The 20,106-nt window shown below is 33.7% G+C and overlaps 2 protein-coding genes across 3 annotated transcripts; one reads left to right on the top strand and one right to left on the bottom strand.

The window, feature by feature from the left end:
* Positions 1 to 586: 586 nt before the first annotated feature.
* On the bottom strand, positions 587 to 9,040 carry LOC109048786 (voltage-dependent anion-selective channel protein 2-like). Of its 2 annotated transcripts, XM_042765609.1 has the most exons (10): positions 8,910 to 9,040; positions 7,958 to 8,029; positions 7,818 to 7,867; positions 7,063 to 7,065; positions 5,549 to 5,701; positions 5,407 to 5,459; positions 5,105 to 5,326; positions 2,919 to 3,069; positions 2,499 to 2,556; positions 587 to 1,193 (listed from the first exon to the last, which is right to left on the bottom strand). In XM_042765609.1, exons 2-10 carry the CDS (start codon positions 8,022 to 8,024, stop codon positions 1,102 to 1,104), a joined length of 849 nt encoding a protein of 282 aa, XP_042621543.1. In that variant the 5' UTR covers positions 8,025 to 8,029; positions 8,910 to 9,040; the 3' UTR covers positions 587 to 1,101. The 2 variants fall into 2 exon arrangements, with proteins under 2 accessions (XP_042621543.1, XP_042621544.1); XM_042765610.1 differs by lacking the exon at positions 7,063 to 7,065.
* A 1,107-nt stretch (positions 9,041 to 10,147) lies between these two features.
* slc25a1b (slc25a1 solute carrier family 25 member 1b) lies at positions 10,148 to 19,740 on the top strand. The gene is made up of 9 exons (XM_042765611.1): positions 10,148 to 10,437; positions 14,582 to 14,689; positions 15,240 to 15,339; positions 16,403 to 16,541; positions 16,906 to 16,990; positions 18,115 to 18,219; positions 18,316 to 18,431; positions 18,528 to 18,601; positions 19,569 to 19,740. Exons 1-9 carry the CDS (start codon positions 10,326 to 10,328, stop codon positions 19,681 to 19,683), a joined length of 954 nt encoding a protein of 317 aa, XP_042621545.1. The 5' UTR covers positions 10,148 to 10,325; the 3' UTR covers positions 19,684 to 19,740.
* Positions 19,741 to 20,106: the final 366 nt, after the last annotated feature.

Raw genomic sequence — 20,106 nt, forward strand, 5'->3', positions numbered from 1 at the left:
TGTGATCAAAGCTGATTTTTCAGCTTCATTACTCCAGTTACATGATCCTTCAGAAATCATTCTTATATGCTGATTTGCTGCTCAAGAAACTTTTTTTTTTTTTTCAGAAACCATGATAAATTTTTTAAAAATCATTTAGTAAATATAAATAAAAATAAAAATATAAACATAAACTTTTGATCGATTTAATGCATCCTTGCTTATTTACTGTCACTTTTGATCGATTTAATGCATCCTTGCTGAATAAAAGTATTTATTTATTTGAAAAAAATGATTCTTTCTAACCCCAAACTTTTCCTTATACATGTACTGTGAAGCAAGTCCATAAAACAAGCACAACTCAAAATAATTCAATTTTATTGAATTTCTTCCTTTATTAGAATTTCTCAATTTCTACTGGAAACTGGGAACTTTACACAAGATTGTAAAATTTGTTATTATATATAATAACAATATATTTAATAGAAATATGGAAAAACAGTTGGTATGTACAACACATTGATATCTGTGCCAATGAGTTCAATGCACAAAAAGCTCATTTGTACACCAAAACATATTTGAAATGGTTAGCTAGTGGCATTTTTTCCCTCAATACAGAGTTGCTCTCAAGCCGAAAGATAGTGTTGCAATCTCTAAAAATACGCATGCTGTTTGTTCAGTTTCCTGTGAAGCCTAAAGCCCTAGAAGTGCAACATCGCTCTAATGCAGCATCCTGAGAAATAACCTCAGCTTCAACCATACAAATTTATGACCTTCGCTCACCGGCACCATAAATTAAACGCAAGTGCTTAGCATGCACTGACATCACCAGAGATACACTCCAAGCTCGCAAATCTACCGCTACTTGTGTAATTTGGTTTGCTGCAGGTGCTCTACCTAAATATACGGCTTTGGTTAAATAAATGAGGTGATCTGCAAATATTTCCCTTAGAAGGCCAGGTCTTACGGCCGGTTGAGATTGAATCACTCAGCTCCCACAAACTTGCAAAAACTGTCAACATGCCGCTAAGTGTTTTTAGTCATCGAGTGCTAGTGTGTGATGTAGGAGGGACAACATGAGGATTGGGTCCCTCTTCTTCTGTGGCTTTTGCACTACGACAGCTATGCTTCCAGTTCAAACCCCAGTCCTACTTTGTGTCCGCCGGTGTTGAAGTTTTTTCCGTCGATCAAGGCTGAGAGAGTGAGTTTCACCCCTTTACAATGGGGAAAAGGGGGAAATAAGACATTAAAAGATACACAAAGAGGTTAATAAACATCTTAAACACATAAAACATTGGTCACAAGATGACAGGAATTAAATACTAGTGTATTACATATTGTGAAGTATATACCATGTATTATTTATTAATAATTACAAGTTTTTTTTTGTTTGTTTTTTTGGCGAATTGTATGTATGCAGAGAATGTCTTTTAACAGTAGTATGCGACATTGCTGTCACATAATCTCACTGTTGCTTGCATGTTTAAATAAGTGAAATAAAAAAATACAATAAAAATACATTGTAATCAATTTTAAAGATTAAAGAAGTAGTTCACCCAAAAATGAAAATTTGCTGAGAACATTTACTCACCTTCATGACATCCAAGATGTAGAAGAGTTTGTTTCTTCATCAAATTTGGAGAAATGTAACATTGCATAACTTGCTCACCAGTGGATCCTCTGCAGTGAATGGGTGCTGTCAGAATGAGAGTCTAAACAGCAAAATGATTTGCCATAATCCATAACATTTGCTCTAGTTCCCCTTTTACATCAAAATCCACCCACAAATTTGTTTAGAGGACTCTCAGTTTGGACTCTCATTCTGACGGCACCCATTCACTGCAGAGCATTCATTGGCGAGCAAGTGATGCAATGCTACATTGCACCAAATCTGTTCCCATGAAGAAACAAACTCGTCTACATTTTAGATGGCCTGAGGGTGAGAAAAGTTTCTGTTCCCTTAATAATGTGTCTCAGCTTAAAATAGAAAAAACAAATCAAAAAGGAAGATGTTAAAAATCACTCTTAGTTCATTCTTCACAGTGCAAATGAAATGCATTGCACTGTGGGATAAAGTGGAGTACAGTGCTCTGGTTGTATATTGAGCATATCACTTACTGTAAGACTTACTGAAGTATTTCTTTATTGCACAATGCACATTTCTTAATATTACGCCTAAAATGTGTTTTAATATAACTATAATGCTATCTTTAATTGCAAGATATTTCAAGTGTACACTTGCAATAGTTCCACTTTAGCACAATCAGCACAGGCTTCAGCACTACGTCTTCATAATTAAAGAGCATTACGTACAAAATTGTTGTTCCAATTTAGCAGACTACAGCTTTAAGCATACCAGTTTAGTACACCAAAAGTACAATTGCAGGGTGTTTTTATTAAGCAAATAAATATGTAAATATATTTGTAGTATACTTAGCACCAAATAAATGTATTATAGTATATTTTTTTCACTAGGGTTGTGCTGTTCATATCATAAACAATAATTTTAACATGATTACCAGGTCGAAGACTCTGAGTGTAACCAACTCCAATCAGACTGGCATTGTTCACTTTGGCCTGTCATGAGGAAATAATGGAAAAATAAAACATGCTTAGGTTGGTCATTCCAAGCTTTGAATATTTAATATGATTTCTTGTAAGCTTTTCAATGGCAGATTTAGACCTGAAACCATCCACGAAAAACATGGACGCAGATGCTTCTGGCTACACAAACCTTGATTTCACGTGGTGTTGTGAAATGTGTCAGAACTTGAATCATGATGCAACACACGTCTGCATTTGCATTATCAGCATTGCTGTCATGTACAACAGAACCACAAGCTTGCAATGCATTAGCCAAGAAATTGCATGTGTGATTGCAAAGAGTATGTTTTTTTTGGTTTAACTGAATCCAGGTTGTGTGAAGATTGTTAACTTACAGACAGCGAGGCATCTTTATCCAGCTGGTATTTTGCAGCAACGCCAAAGCGTGTGTTGTTGCTGCCGGACGTCCAGGCCAAAGTGACGGCCGTCTCCAGCTGATCACTGACCTTCTGATAGACAGATCCTCCAAACTCAGCTCCGTCATTACTGATGACAGATTTCATGACAGATTTATTCAAAAATACATTAAATATTGAAGAAAAGGTTAAAGGGGTCATAAGACGTTGCTAAAAAGAACATTATTTTGTGTATTTGTTGTAATGCAATGTGTTTATGCGGTTTAAGGTTAAAACAACACATTATTTTCCACATACTGTACATTATTGTTTCTCCTCTATGCCCCTCCTTCTGAAACGCGTCGATTTTTACAAAGCTCATCGTTCTGAAAAGCGAGGTGTGCTCTGATTGGCCAGCTATCCAGTGCGTTGTGATTGGCCGAATACCTCAAGCATGTGATGGAAATGTTACGGCCCTAAACCATACCATGTCACGACAAGACAAAAACAAAAACAATAAAACTCATTACAAACGAGGCATTTGTTGCATCCAGTGGAGACATAATTACTGCTTATAATGACTTATACTGTGTTTTTACACAATGCATTGTATATCGCGCTGCATAAACATAAAACCATGTCTGCATTTGTGATCAGAGAAACGAAAAATAACAAGCGCTACGCTACACTGCTCAAAACTTGCGTTTGAATCATCAGTGGCAAATTCTTTAAATATGAAAACGTACTTACAGGCTGTGAGACAGAAGCACCAGACTGTCCTTGCAAAGTTGAAACTGCCCAACTTTATAAAAACAGCCTTTGTGCACAGAAGCATTGTAGGCTACTCTCCCAGGACACAGTCCTCATCCTCCGTAAAATGCGCTGCACACATCTGAATATTTGGGTTGAACTGTTCTGGAACAGTGTTGTAAATACAACTTAACCACTGATTTCTAGTTGTGTCCTCTTTTGGAAGGCCAAACAAAGTAGTTTCGCTTTCGCAACTAAACACACAGTGTCTACACAACATGGCACCGGCGGCAACAGCGAGAATAAAAGTTACGCCTTCTTTCTTTGCGTGAACATCTGGGTGGCTTTATGCAAATCTTCCCACATACTGATATAGAGATGTGAGGGTGTGTTAGAATGAGGCGTTTTAGGGGAGCGTGGTTGACTCTTAACTTTTATAAAGAATATCTCTTTGAATTTGAGACTTTAGTTTTTGCAACTTTACAGATCTTCTTTATGCACCAAGAGCTTGTAACACTCCAAAGAGAAAGGACAAATTTAAATCGCATCATATGACCCCTTTAAGTAAAAAATAAAGAATAAATAAGTAATACAGTGATTACATATATTTAATAAAACACTCTCTCTGGGGTTTTTTTGTTTTTGGCTAACTAAAAAGTTTACGAGTTTACGGTCACTGAATGACTTGCCTGAGGTAAATGTAACATTATGTGACACACTGACGTCTTTCTGCGGTTGAAACACTGATTGAGTGATTTCGTGAGACGTGACTCATTTCTGTAAGCTGTTTCTTTTAAAGATATTAATTCATGTTTATCTTGTGCTGTAACTGAGCTGAAAACTCAGTTTCATATCAAAAGTGACAAAGCATAAAAGTTATTACTGGAGGGGAAAACAGCATTGACTAAAAGATCGATTCTTGCGATTTAATAATTGATATCGGTTTCAATAAAATGAGAATTTATTAAGATCGAAAATCAATATTTTCAACCCAGCTCAAATGTCAGCAGGGTCGTAGCTAGCTAAATCTTAATATTTTATATTTAAAAACATAAGTTAATTGTCAGTTTATATTCTGAGAAATAAGTCTGAGAATTGCGAGATATAAACTCAAAATTGCAAGATATAAACATATATAAAATAAACTTTTTTCCACGCAGTTCTAATTTAAAAAAAAATAAATAAAGTAATTGCGACTTTTTTCTCACAACTGTGAGCTTATAAATCACAATTCTGACTTAATATCTTCTAAAAAAGGAAAAAAGTCAGAATTGTGAGATATAAACTCACAAAAAAGAATTGCAAGAAAAAAGTCGCAATTTCCTTTCCTTATTTTTTATCCCACGGCAGAATCAAGCTTCCATAGCAATTTCTACAACATCAACTTCAAATCCACTGATCAGCCTTTTCCCGTGTGCTTTTTCATTGATGCTTACACGCTGGTGTGAAGCTGGAAGTCTCCTGCCTTGTATCCCAGAGCGAAGTTATTTTGCACCAGTTTGGATTTGGCCGTGTCAAACGCCATCTGGTAGCCCACAAGCCAGCCTTCGTATCCCAGAACCGCTGCAGAGTGCACAACCGGACCCTCGAAATCAATGTCACAGCTCACATTGACCAAGTCACGCTTGTAGCCAGTCTTCAGTTTACCGCTTCTCTTGCTAAAGAAAGAATTAGACTGTCAAAGACACCAAACCAGATCATCAAACCAGCCTGAATGCGTCAGATACAAACAACTCGCCTTGTGTTTGGTACAAAAGATGTATCCAGGGCCACTTTCAACCCCTGGATGAGCTGAGGAGATGATACAACAAATTGATAGAAAACCATTGTGATAATGTGACTCTAAGGGTTCAAAGGTCATGTGGAGAGTTTGATCTGACCTGGTCTTCCACAGACACTTCTGTACTGAGCATGTTGTCTGTGTTCCACTTCTGGTTCAAACTCAATCCCAGATCCTTCATCTTATACTTGGTCTCCAAACTCCCGCCGGCTTTTCCCGTGTCCGTGTTGTTGGATCCAGATGCGTTGAACTCCTGCAGTTGGATTAGAGTTTATGAACAGAATAAATATATATAAACTAGGCATGCATTAGCAGCAAACTTCTTTTTTAATCATATCGGTCTATCAGCTTCAAATCAAAAACACTAGACTGTTACCAACTTTTTGTATTGTACATTATGTTTTGATTTCAGTTTGTAGTTTGTAATTTCATGAAGTCTGAGTGCATTTTTGTTTAAAATAGAGAAAATAGTAAAGATGAATAATACTGTACTTTTTAATTTTTTTTTTTTACTGACAATTAATTTCTAATTACAAAATGATCTGTAGTGATATATAAACAAAGACAATCCATGGGTTGATATTTGGCCATTTTAAGCTTTTTAGCTTTCTACCAATGAGTATTATTTAATGTTATTTATATAGTATTATAATATTTATTAATTTTTTCAATTAGTTTTTAGTTTTATATGTTCAGTTTTAATTTTAATTTTAGTAAATGTATTTTTGCTTTTGATTTTTTTATTTTATTAGTTTTTGTTTTTATTACTATTTATATATTTAATATATTATTATTTATATATTTTCATCTTAAACTTATTTCAGTTAGTTTGCCAAGGCAACATTTCTCATTTTTATTCAAGTTTAAGTTTTTCAATATTTCTCATTTATTTCAGTTACAGAATTAACAAATTTTCTACAGTATTAACGTAGAATAGATTTTTTTAATATAAATAGATTATTAAATTGATATTTTTAATAGTTTTTTTCATATAAATTTGAGTTATAGTTAAAAACAACCACACTGCTACGGAAAAAACCCTGTAATTATCAATTACAAAGTTGCTGATTTTTCAATTACCAATTTACAAAATTATTGATTATTTTTAATAACAAACTTTTAACAGTGTTAATTTTAGTTTTAGTTACAAATAACAACACTGTTTCCCCTGGTAACCCTGTAGTTAACAGTTAAAATATCTGTCAGAAAGTCTACATTTGTGCATTATTAAAAACAACACATTAAATTAAATAAACAATAAAACAGACATCGAACACGAGGACAATGTGAACTGGTGTCTCATTACATAACTAGATGGCAGATGGCGAGTGATGTGACAGAATTAGGTTTATTTTGATTGTGACCCAGAAACACAGACGGGACGGGACTGTTATTTAACTCTAGAGCGATGTTGGTTGTGTAGTCAGAGAGAAATGATTCCAAAAAAAAATTCACATGACGTGAAAATAGTTACCCACAAAAAACTGACATCAAGATAAAGATTCACGCAGTTCTGTCTGTATGGTAAATTATGTGTGATGGAAACCACAGAGATGTGTGGGCCTTTAGAGTGAGACCTGCCACATCACACAAACACTCCTACAATAATCTTACCATCTAAATGCATTTCCCAAAATGGTGCATCAAAGACATAAAAACTGCATTAATGTTCCATCCATCATTAAGAAAATTACGTTAATGTTCCATCCATCATTAAGATGTTTTAACTTCAAACCATTGCTTCTGGCTAAAATATGAGTCCTGTATAATATTGCTTTCTCTAATGAAAAAGCTCTCTGGTCTGAGTCAGGAGAGAAATCTGCACAGATCAAGCACCATGTACAAGCCAAAACAGCTCTAAACTAATATGCGGGTGGATTTTAGTGCGAGAGACAACAGGAGATGGACTTTTTCACTGGAGGAAGCTTCATTATGGATTATTATATTCTGCCCAGAAGTTAAAAACGTCTTAAAGATGGATTTGTTTCTAACAAACACACAGCTTTTGTCTTCACCAGACATTAACTGCTGGACTGGAGCGGTTTGGATTATTGTGATGTTTTGATCAGCTGTTTGGACTCTCATTCTGACGGTACCCATTCACTGCAGAGCATCCATTGCTGAGCAAGTGATGCAATGCTACATTTCTCCAAATCTGATGAAGAAACAAACTCACCTACATCTTGGATGGCTTGAGCGTGAGAAAATGTTCAGCAAATATTCATTTTTGGGTGAACTATTCCTTTAACGGTCCTTAAAATAGACCTAAATTTTATTTATGCTAAATATATATTTTTTTATTTTGGCCAATGTTTATTAAAAAAAAAACAAAGAAAGTACTGCTACAAATTAATCAACAACTAACTCACCACTCCGTTTTGAGATTTAGTCTTGAGGTCCAATTTAACAATCCCAAATCCTACAAACAAAACAAATACAGGAATTACAGTAGAGTCCAATTCATTCCGTAAAGCAAACATCTTCTCCAAAACGCAGCGAGTTTTCTCACCATAACCCTTGCTGAAAATGTCCTTGGCCGCTTTTCCCAGGTCTGAGTATGCAGGAGGAACAGCCATTATATCTAATACATAAACCAAAGGGAAAATATCAGCATTTTTAACTATCACTAGTAAGCTACAAAAATGTCAAAAGAAAGCGGGGATCAAACTGCAGATAAAGCAAACCCACAAAACGGCATGATCAGTTACCAAACACACTGTGTGAACGTAGTTCATAGTAGTTGTTCATTTTCTAGCCTTTTAAAATAAGCTTTCATAATCTGTACATGATTGGATTCTCACTGCCAACACAGTTCACTTATAAATATATTAAAACATTTTTATGAGGGCCTGTAAAATAAGTGGACAACCAGCAAATTCTAACTTAGTTGCATGCAAAAAATAACACCAGCCAGCCTCCTTTATACAGTGCATCTATTTTTACATGATTATCAATGTGGGGGTTTTTAACTGCACAAATAAACTGAGCTGTAGGCAGCATGTTGTCTAAGACACCTAAAAATGCTGCCTGTGTAGTGTAGCCATATTTAGTGACATTAATACTGCAATGAGAAACTGCAAAACTGATGTTCAACACACTTCAGTAGAAATGCATGCTATAATCCAACAGCGATGCCTTTTTGCTGTTAGTACGTGCATTATCTGACACTTGAGGAGCAAAGAAAACTTGTGTTTATGCATGAGGGGGCGTGGTCTCGAGCTGATAATCTAATCAGGAATGGAGGAAAAGCCTTTAAGACTTAATCATATGCAGGAAGCCTAAACATGTTGCACAGACAGGGCAAAACGTCACATTTAATCATATTAAAACAACACGCAACTACACATTTAACAAAGAAAAGTTGTTTAAATATAGACTATGGTGAGTGTTGTGCTGTAAAGACACTGCACACAACTCAGTCGATATTTAAAGTAGTTAAAAATATAATGATAAATTCGTACCGAGGATATAGTTGCTGTTGAGATAGAAATAAAATGATGATGCGAAACCAAAGCAAAAGCTTTAGTGTGTCCTGTGCTGCTACAGTACAGGATAAAGTGAAGGAGACAAACTGCGCATGCGTACTGGCGTCACAGAAGGGATCGCTAAATAAAAGTCCCCAAAGGGGTGGTTTTTTTTTTTCACAAATAAAATGATCGATTTCTTATAACCATAAATTACAGCAATTACAGCAAATATTTTACAATACATTAACTATGGTATTTTCACAGATATTGTGGTTACCATAGTAAAGTTTTGAAGGGCCTTGTACTCAGGTTTGGTGGAAATATGAGAATTTAAACTCAAATGCAGACAAATGAGAGATAACTGAAGCTGCAGTTTACAGTTAAAATGAATTATGTGCCCATATTCATCACTGATTTATTATTAGCCTACTCAAACACACACACACACACACACACACACACACACACGCGGTTACCAGCAGATGTCATCACCGTCACATAATGCTGCTCTGATTATTCAGTCTGAATGACTAGGAAATTCCAATGCCTTTCTTATTAGAAATAAATTAATCAATTATATTTTTCACATGCTTTGTCCACCTTTGCCTCTTAAAGAGAATCAAACAAATGATGCATGCAGAATCTATAACAGGGTTATATTAGCACCACTGAGAAATATAATTATATTTTGAATTTGTTTAATTTTTAAGCTTTCCTTTTATTTTTATTTTGTTGTTTTATCATTTTTTTTATAATTGTTTTATGATTTTGAGTTTTGTTTTCATTAGTGTTTTTAAATATGTCTACACAGGTTTAATACATGTTTGTTTTAGTTATTTTAGTACAACAAACTAAATGAAAATGAGAAATAAGGAACTAGCCGAAATAAAATGTTTAATATTAAAATAAGTTACGTCTGAACATTAAATGAAGAAAAAAAATATGACAAAAAGGAATATGAAAAAAAAAACATTTATTTTTTCTTTTTTAAAAGTGCCTGAAATTTAAGATGCAAACAAAATCTTTCCCTAATAAAATGCATAGTAGTTTCGTTCACAAGGTCTCCAAAATCAACTTTAGTAAAGGTTTATTGAGCTCATTTTCCTGATATAATGTTGTAACGTGTGCGTTTCACAATCAGTCCAGTGAACCTTCAAGAACGCATCCGTTCCGTTCCACCTTAACAGAACTGATGTGTTTGTCAGAAATATGGCGCTCTCCCTCCCTTAAAAACACACACACACACACTCACACTCACACACACAGAGTCTGAGCCAGAAAGCTCAAGCTGTCAGAAGATCAGCCAGAGCCCGTCACTTCACTTATGAGCGCCGGTCACACTACAAATACTGCTTCTGCTGCGCGGGAGGAGGCGTGCTGGTCTGCAAACCCCGCTTTAAAACAAGGAAAATGTCAGTGAACCCGAAATTTGTGAGTCCTTTCCACAGACCGCACTGTTTGTCAGCCGCTGCGCCCGCCGGACAAGCCAAACTCACACACCCTGGAAAGGCCATCTTAGCTGGTAAGTGTCTGTCTGTGCTTACGAACCAGTGAGAAACTGGGAGAGTCATTTGTGTTAATGCTGCGGCTGACTCCAGATCAGCCGTGGCGCGCAGTTTTTGCACTGTCATCCACACTGTTTACTGTCCTCTGCTCACTCGATCCCTACAGGGCTGTAGTCAGCATCAATGCACAGGCGAGTATTCAGTGTGCTGGACTGTGAGGTGTGTGACACAATAACTTTAACACATTCAAACTTGATACAAAGTAACAGAAGAGCTTTGATACAGTGTCGCATTTCTGTGTTATAATGTAACAGTCAAGAGTTGCATGTAACAAAACCAGAATGTGTCAATCAGAAGTGTCAGGAAAACGTCACATTGCACCCTAAAATAAAAATACATAAATAAATATATATTTGAATTATTTTAATGACAGTTAAGCACATTTTACATCTTAATTCTAAGTTTTAAAAAGTCGTTTAATTAATTTATTTAATATTTTATTTCTTTTTAATAATATTTCAGTTTTTTTATATTATTTAATGACATCTGTTTTTAGGAATTTTATTTTTTTCATGACTTTTTATTATTATGTTCATTAAATTTTTTGCACTTTTTTTGTAATGTAACATTTTACTTTGGATTTTTTTTATATATAAAATATTTTTTTTTATTATTCTCGTTATTCTCAGAGATAATTCTCATTAGTGTATTACAGTGTTTAAAAAATACCTTAAAATACTGTAATAATATTATTTCATTTTAGATCAGCAAATATCAAATTATGATTTATATAAATACTTTAAAATTTTAATGTGGCATTATTTTCTTTTGCATTAAGGTGACGAGGGGGAAGAATGTGCTTCATAGGAATCAAAACAATGTGACAATGCCAAAAAAAAAGATTTAATTTTGTATGCAAATGATCATTTCATATTTGTTTCTTTTTATTTTTGGGGTGAAATATGACCCAGACATGTTCTTCACTTTCCTTTATTTTTAAAGTATTTCTTTATTGCTGTTATCCATAAGGGCCTTTGATTTATGTTTAATATTTCATGAACAGTTGAAAAAATCCAAAGGAATGCTAATGAAATTTCTATTTCTAAATTTCTAATACTTATTATTTTGAGGCAATAAGTAACAATTTGGACCTCATTTTAAATTGACCAAATAAGATTATACTTTTTTATTGTATTTTCAGTTTGTATCTCATTTGATTCTTATTTGTATTTGAATCTTTTATGACAGGTTCCAAATTATGATAACATTCCATTAGTAATGCATTAACATTCTTTTTCTTTATTTCATTCTCTCCTCTGCATCTATGGAGAACTTTGTCGTCTTAAAAGTGTAGTTATAGGCAGTCAATTTTCCACCCTTCCCTGAAGTGTCCCTAGTTAGTGTGGTTAATGTCTTGCCAGGGCACGTGTCTGAGATTAACAGCAGCGGCAGTTAATGCAAAACTCATAGCAGTTCCATTCATATCTAATTATGTGCTGCATGAAGCTCAGTCTAGTCTCAGTAATTGCTCAGTGGAGTGATAATGTGCTGGATGCACAGAGCCTGTGGCATGGACACAATAACACAGTAACTAACATGGAAAGCAGACGGTTTGTGAGTGTTGAAATATGTGGTTAACAACTAGAACATGCAATACATGTGCACTGGATTACGATGCATTTCATAGATGTTCACATTTATTTATTTGACCCTAATTATATTCAGAGGACATGATCCTGGTCTTCAAAGAATGTAAATGCTTGCTCCACCTCTGAAAAAACGTTCCTTTTGGCTGACGTTTTGATTGTAAAAGAGCAGAAATATTGGTATTCAAACAGGAACGGATGGCTCAGCAGAAAAAACATGCAACTACTCACACAAACACTCACACAAGGCCATTGATTGCATCATATAGACTCACTTTGTTTGACTTTAAAGACGTAAAGCAGGAATAGATGTGTGCTGCTTTAATCTGACCAAACATTCTTCTTTTCCTCAAAGGTTCTAATGTTTTTTTTTTTTTTTTTTTTTAAATAAAGTTTATAAAGTGATATTTGCGATTTGGATTTGACCATGACATTTGGCATGAAGTATTTTCATATAATTTTACTGAAGGGAACTTGTAGTATTAGTGGCCTAAACGTCCTTTAAAACTATTGTTTGATGTTTGAAAGAAATTAATAGTTTTATTCAGCAAGATTGCATTCAAAAGTGACAGTAAAGTAATTCATAATGTTGCATTTATCTACTTCAGATAAATGCTGTTCTTTTGCACTTTCTGTTCATCAAATAATCCTGAACAAAAATTAATCACAGTTTCCCAAAAAATAAGCAGCAAAACTGTTTTTGACTTTGATAATAATACTAAACAATTTTTGAGCAGCAAATCAGCATATTAGAATGATTTCTGAAGATCATGTGACGTTACATTTTAAAATACATTAGAATAGACATGGAAAAGGACATAGATGGTGATTTCGGGAAGGTTTTAACCTCTGTACTCTCCCTCAGGACAGTTTTTGTGGCTCAGGGAGACTAGCAGGTTAAACAGGTTAGATATGTTAGACTCTCCTACACTATATCCTGCAGGTTCACCTGCTATAAGACACGTCAGTTATGTTAAAACCTGTTAAACAGGTATACTGATTTTATAAAGAAAAAATATTTGTATATATTAACACAAACCCCTGTTTCCTGAGAGCATGCAGGATTGTTCCAGGAATCAATAATGATGACAGAACATCATTAAACTGAAGAGAGGACAATTAACAGGAACAATTCAGAGGAACCCTAAATCATTTAGAGGAATTACAAGTATAAAACACTATAGCACTCAGAATGCATTTAAGTGCATTAACGAAAAATCAAATTAAATCTTATTAAAATCAGGTTTTTTTCCTATTCATTTTCTGTATGAGATTAAATCAACTTTTGTTGAAGTTTGAAGTTCTCAGATGTTTCTCCTGTTAAAAAAGGCCCTTGTAATCTCACATGTATGTTTCTGAAGAGATCCAGCTGTGCTCAGATCTGACCAAAAGTCAAGAGACCTCAGTGTGAACTCGAACATTTCTCTGATATGTACAATCATTTTATAGCTCTATACTCTTACTATATGACAACTGTTGACTCATTTGTGTTTGTTTGAGTAGAAACAGCTTAGACAAAGTTGATAATTAAATGAATTATCAACTCCATTAGCTATGAAAGAGCAACCTCAAAGCAATAATATTTTCTTCTGGAATGTATACAGCTTATAATAATGTCTGCTTGTTGAATCGGATTCATTTGATTGATCACCTGAAGCTTCTCTGCACACATGGCACACAGTAGAAGAATCGTAAATGTGTCAACAAAGTTGAGATCTGATTAAAGAGCAGGACTGTTTCACAGTAACACCCATCTGCGAGCGGGGGGCGGATCCTCTGAGCCAATCGCAGACAGACACTACTGTCGCCTGTTGAGCTACAGATGTGCTTAACACACAGTTAAGGTGGCGACAGATCAATGTGATTTTCACGAGACTCTCATAACTCAGAAAGGTGATCGTTGCTGTGTAAACTCATAATACAATACCGTTCAAAAGTTTTTTTTAAAGAAATTTAGCAATGCACTAAAAAACTATCCCAAACACCTTATCATTCTGACAATTTCTAGTAATAGTCTAATAGAATTAGTTTTCTTTTGATCTTTTGCATAGTGTTATTATTTAACAAAAATTTATTTTTCCTTCTGTTATATTTATTTAACAGAAGTGTTGTTCTAGTGTCAGTGAGATACTGTTGTAATTTTATTATAATTTATATATATTATATATATATAATATAATTTATTTTATTGTAATTTTTGTTAAAGTTTTGGTTATTTTTTTAGCGTCTATATAGTTTTTATGATTTTTTTTATTTTAGTTTTAATTATTTAAGTACATCAAACAAGATGAATGAGAAATGTGTCCTTGTTAATTAGGTGAATTAAAATAAGTTTAAGTGTTTTTATATTTTATTTTATGTTTACATTTACGTTTAATGTTTAAGAAACAAAAAATTATTTTTTTTATGGGTTTAGGTTTAGATTTTTTTTTTTTTTTTAGTTTTTTTTTTTATAATCCTGATTTGTGGTTAATATTATTAATATCACAATGAATAAATTCACTGTGTTTTGCAGGTGGGCTTGCTGGAGGCATTGAAATCTGCATCACGTTTCCTACAGAGTATGTGAAAACTCAGCTACAGTTAGATGAGAAGGCAAACCCGCCTCGCTACAAAGGCATCGGTGTGTATTTGCTCAAATTGCTTCATGTTATTATCTTAAGTAAACACTCAACAATTGATTTCATTATTATTGCATCTGCCATGTCCTGAGAGCTTTCTGAACACTTTCATTTAATCATTGAGTGTAAAAACACATGGTTCATTGGCAGAGAGACAGAGTCCACTCCGCTTTGAAGGTTCAAAGTACAGTAACTGATGCACAAGCTCTAGGGTTCAGGTTTATCAGCCGCTGGACTTTGTGGCCCCTTTTCACAACAAGTTTATCAGCACGGATTGTTCAACCCGGTTCGTTTGTTAGCTAATCGCACGCTTGCAACCAGCAGTGTCACGTTTCATCAGTCTGGTGATGTTCACTTTTGAACCATGAATGATTTACTCAGCTGCTTGAGATCAGAACAATCTGAAAAGGAAATTAATGCTTTTAATAATTTATAGCCGCCCACTTTTCCAAATGATTAGGCCTCAGGCTCAGATTAGAATGCGAGTAGCTCTGTTTTGGAGTATTAATACTGATACTGAAGTGATGTAATTCATCTGTCCTGTCTCGTCAGGTGACTGTGTGAAGCAGACGGTGCGTGATCATGGCGTGAAGGGTCTGTACCGCGGTCTGAGCTCTCTGGTCTATGGCTCCATTCCCAAAGCCGCGGTGAGGTGAGCGTTCCCTGACCCGCTGCGATAAGCCTCGCACAACCTTTGGCTGTCAGTGTGGAGTCTGATGCTCAGTGCAGTTTATTCTGCCTGACAGCTGCCCTCGGTTTCTAGTTTTGCTCTGCTGTTTTTATAGAGTATAATCTATAAATCACTAGCCTTCATGACATCAGTCAGTCAATCAAGGATTTTAGTGGAGAAATCTGTAAACTAATAGGCTGATTACATCTATTTATTAAAAATATTGGAACCTGACATGCAAAATGTAATTCAGCTCAGCCTCTGGAAAAAACAAATAAATAAATGTGTGTGTGTTATTATATGGTTATTATAGTTGGGGTAGTACAGTTAAGTAAAGGTAAAACCATAAAAAACTTGAAATTGTTGTTACTTGAAGTAAAAATTGAAATTGAATTTAGTGTTTTTTCAGCTTACATTGAAAAAAAAAAAAAAAAAAAAAAAAGGTATATATTATATATATATATATATATATATATAGATATATTTATATACTTAATCATTTAGTTTCAGTTTACATTGATGTACTAAAGTAACTTAAGAAATAAAATTGAATAAATTAGTTTCAGTTGCTACATTGAACTAAAATTAGCTAAAATAGTAACTTTCAAAAATACAGTAAACTGAAATAAAAATGGGTAAAAGAATCAAAACCAGTCCTAAGGTCACAAATATTAATAAATGATAGATAGATAGATAGATAGATAGATTACAAATATCGAAATGGAAAATCATCTTTAAATTGGTGCACGATGCATTCTTACACTTTAATATCCTAATGATTTTTGACATAAAAATATCTTCTGAAACAATCTATAATTTTTTGACCAATTACAATGTACTTTTGGCTATTGCTACAAATATACCCCAGAGACTTAAGACTGCTTTTGTGCTCCAGGGTCACATATATGGTCATTTATTATTTGATTATTTATTTCTCTTATCATAAACAAAGTTCTGCAGAGTAAATGAGAAAGATGCTTGTTCTTTTCATTTAAAACAGGAGATGTGTTAGTGCTACGGCTGTCATGAGTTTGTTTCTCTGCAGGTTTGGGATGTTTGAATTCCTCAGTAATAAGATGAGGGATGAGTCTGGGAAGCTGGACAGCACGCGGGGGTTGATCTGCGGTCTGGGCGCAGGAGTGGCCGAGGCTGTAGTCGTGGTGTGTCCTATGGAGACTGTAAAGGTCTGTGACGTGATATGCTGATGCTTTTAGCATGCATTGATGTGCTTAAGAGCCACACTGAGAGTGAGCAATGCAACATTTGACTTTAGTCACGTTGCATTGCACACTTGCTGTCTAGACACACTATAAGAAATTCCACACTAATACTAAAAATTAGAAGAGATTACCTGTGCTTTACCAGTGATGTAAATAAACCATCAGACAAGAACATGCATTAACAGACACCCAGGAGGCATTCAGCTTATATTGCAGCTTTTAATGCATTGCATACATATCTGTGAATTACATGCGGAGTATAACCAGTGTCAAGTGGTTTCTGGTTGAATTAACACTGATATGAATATATGTTTTCCTTCAATTTCAGGTCAAATTCATCCATGATCAGACCTCAGCGAACCCAAAGTACCGAGGATTTTTCCATGGTGTGAGAGAAATAGTCAGAACACAAGGTACATGTGGGTGGTGAATGGTTTAGTCTGCAGCGCCACCGCGTGGAGACCAGACGCACTTACAACAGTTACATTTGAACAGTTATAAAAATCATGGTTATTACAGTAAACTAAAAGTAAAACCATTAAAAAATAATTTTCGTTACTTGAAATAAGATAAACATTAACTGAAATTATATATATATATATATATATATATATATATATATATATATATATATATATATATATATATATAAATCAGCTAGTTGCCAAAAGCAACATCTTCTCTTTTTAAAACTCAATAAAACTGAAATATTAATTAATAAAGCTGTATAGAATTAAAAAAAAAGATAAAAACAACATATTTACTAAACCTTTAATCAAAATGGAAACAAAGTATAAAGATAAAAACCGATTTAAAACCTTTTCTAGTTTAATATTTTAGATTTACTTTTAGACACACTTTTGGTTGCTTTGTACATTTTATTTGGACTTTTTCATAATAGTTATTATAGTATATGTTTATTATTATAGTTTTTATTGTGAAACCACCCCAGAAATTTTTTACAAAATTATTATGTTGCCATGAAGCAATGTTATTTTAGTATTAATATTTTATTTATTATTATTTCGGATTCATTTTTATATTTTCAGTTTTCTTTTGAATTGGAGTTTAAGTTTTAGTAACTTCATGTGCTTTTGTCATTTCTATATGTAGCTTTAATTTATTATTATTTTAGTTTTAGTTTGAGTCATTTTAGCACTTCAGCTTGTTTATTTCACTGTAAGTGGTTTAAGTTTGTTGTTCATTTAGTATTTATATTTTATTTCATTTCAGCTTTATTTAAATTATGATAATGTAATTGATTAGTTAAAAACATTTAATTTAAATGACTCAAATCCTTGTCTGTTCAAAGGTTTTTTTATGTATTTTTTTTTAATTTGCATATAAATTCAGTCTCATATGATCTCACATGAACATCATGTGATGCAACAATCCATGTGACCGTCACACTAATCAACTTCTGATCTAAATCAATAATTATTAACAACGGGAAGCTGCAAAATCCCGCAAACCCATCATTAGAATGGAATGAAAACATTATTTAGAGTTTTAATGAAACTCTGCTCTGTTTTCACAGGACTCAAAGGAACATATCAGGGACTGACCGCAACAGTACTGAAGCAGGGCTCAAACCAGGCCATCCGATTCTACGTAATGACCGCTCTCAGAAACTGGTATAAAGGTGTGAAGCACAGTCTAATAATTATCATTCTGTAAGTACTATGTGTGCTGATCAAACAGAGAGGCTGCAGTGATACTGTGTTCACTCTAAAACTAGGTGATAACCCCAATAAGACTATTAACCCCCTCGTGACCGGAGTGTTTGGAGCCGTTGCTGGAGCCGCAAGCGTGTTTGGAAATACTCCATTGGATGTGATCAAAACGAGAATGCAGGTGTGTAATAAAAATCATTTACACTGTCAAGCAGTAAACAAGGCTTTAGTAAAACATCAACAGGACAGTTAAATATTGTTTTCATGATGTTTACAGGGATTGGAAGCTCACAAATATAAGAGCACAGTTGACTGCGCCATCAAAATCATGAAATACGAGGGACCGGCTGCGTAAGTAAACATGAGAGCAGCATAAAGTACCTGAGACGAGATATTTATGGGTCAATCTCATAAAAATATTGCGGTCATAATTAACCCTAAAATCAAAAAGAAGAAAAGAAGACCATTATGAATTTTTGCCATTAGTTTAAATGACAAAATTTTCTCATTTTTATTTTAGTTTAAGTAATTTTGTTTTTATTAGTTTTTATATTTCTAGCTTCAATGTATTTTTATTTCAGTTTTAGTATTAGTCATTTTAGAACTTCAACTTATATCAGCATATATCAGGTCGTTATAAGTTTTTCAGTTTTTCATCTTAAATGTCATATTTTCATATTTATATTTTCTTTTGTTTCAGTTACAGAAAACTATCAATAATAGTCTTAATTTTAAATAAGGGCCATGTAATAAAAATGACAAAAGCACATAACAATATTTCTAAAATGTAAATTAAAATTAAATTTTTGTCACTAAAATAAGAAGTTATTTTTATCATAAAAACAGTATTTCTAAGACCTTTGAATTTTTTAAAATTATTTTCATGACACAGAACACATTAACAATTTAATTTACTTAACAATCTATCTATCTAATATGGTTTTATACATTTACTTACATCTATCTATCTATCTATCTATCTATCTATCTGTCTGTCTGTCTGTCTGTCTGTCTATCTATCTATCTATATATATTTCTAACTTTAATTCATTTTCTTGATTTCAGTTTTACTCATTTTAGAACTTCAACCTCAACTTGGTTAGTTTGTAAAAAATTTAACTCTTCGTGAAAACATCTTGGCTCATAAATCAAAAGAACAAATTACGAAATTCAGTTTTTCATAAAGATATACACATTTTTGACATTGTTTTTGTAACACTTAAGCTCATACTCTAACCAAATTCTCATTACTGTAATGCATAATGAAAGGTTTCTGAAAGCTTTTGTGTGTTTACTTAGATTTCTCTCTCTTCTGTAGATTCTACAAAGGCACCGTGCCCAGGTTAGGTCGGGTCTGTATGGACGTGGCTATAGTGTTCATAATCTACGAGGAAGTGGTTAAAGTTCTCAACAAGGTGTGGAAGACGGATTAATGGAGGCGTGACGCTGATGGGCGGAGCCTGGCCTTCATGACATCATATTACAGCAGTTACTCATCAGCCAAAATATCTGCCAACAGCAAATGACACAGAAAGTCACTGGAATGTGCTTAATTACCACCATCTAATCAACAGAGAGAGAGAGAGAGAGATTTCCCCAACTAATGTGAGAAAGACACCAAATACTTGAAAACTAGTTTTTACCCCAAAGACCAATTTAAATATTAGACTTTTTAAAAAATGTTTTATGGAAAGTTACATCTTTAGGGATGAATTTAATTTAATTTTTTAAACATTAGGTAGCATAAAAAAAGTCATTCTAGTTTTAACAATATTATTTTCTAAAGTGCAGTTTACCAGCAAATATTATACTTTTTAATTGTATGCATTTTAATTTTGTTTTCCTAACATGTGATT

Source organism: Cyprinus carpio, chromosome A10, assembly GCF_018340385.1.
Source record: "Cyprinus carpio isolate SPL01 chromosome A10, ASM1834038v1, whole genome shotgun sequence".
In the NCBI taxonomy this organism is placed as follows: Eukaryota; Metazoa; Chordata; class Actinopteri; order Cypriniformes; family Cyprinidae; genus Cyprinus; species Cyprinus carpio.

Coding starts and splice junctions, on each gene's coding strand:
- LOC109048786 (XM_042765609.1), bottom strand. CDS start 8,024: ATGGCTGTTCCTCCTGCATACTCAGACCTGGGAAAAGCGGCCAAGGAC. Junction 5,327..5,406: donor TCTTTTGTACCAAACACAAG/GCGAGTTGTTTG, acceptor TTCTTTCTTTAG/CAAGAGAAGCGGTAAACTGA. Junction 2,557..2,918: donor ATAAAGATGCCTCGCTGTCT/GTAAGTTAACAA, acceptor TCCTCATGACAG/GCCAAAGTGAACAATGCCAG.
- slc25a1b (XM_042765611.1), top strand. CDS start 10,326: ATGTCAGTGAACCCGAAATTTGTGAGTCCTTTCCACAGACCGCACTGT. Junction 16,542..16,905: donor GTCCTATGGAGACTGTAAAG/GTCTGTGACGTG, acceptor CTTCAATTTCAG/GTCAAATTCATCCATGATCA. Junction 16,991..18,114: donor AGAAATAGTCAGAACACAAG/GTACATGTGGGT, acceptor CTGTTTTCACAG/GACTCAAAGGAACATATCAG.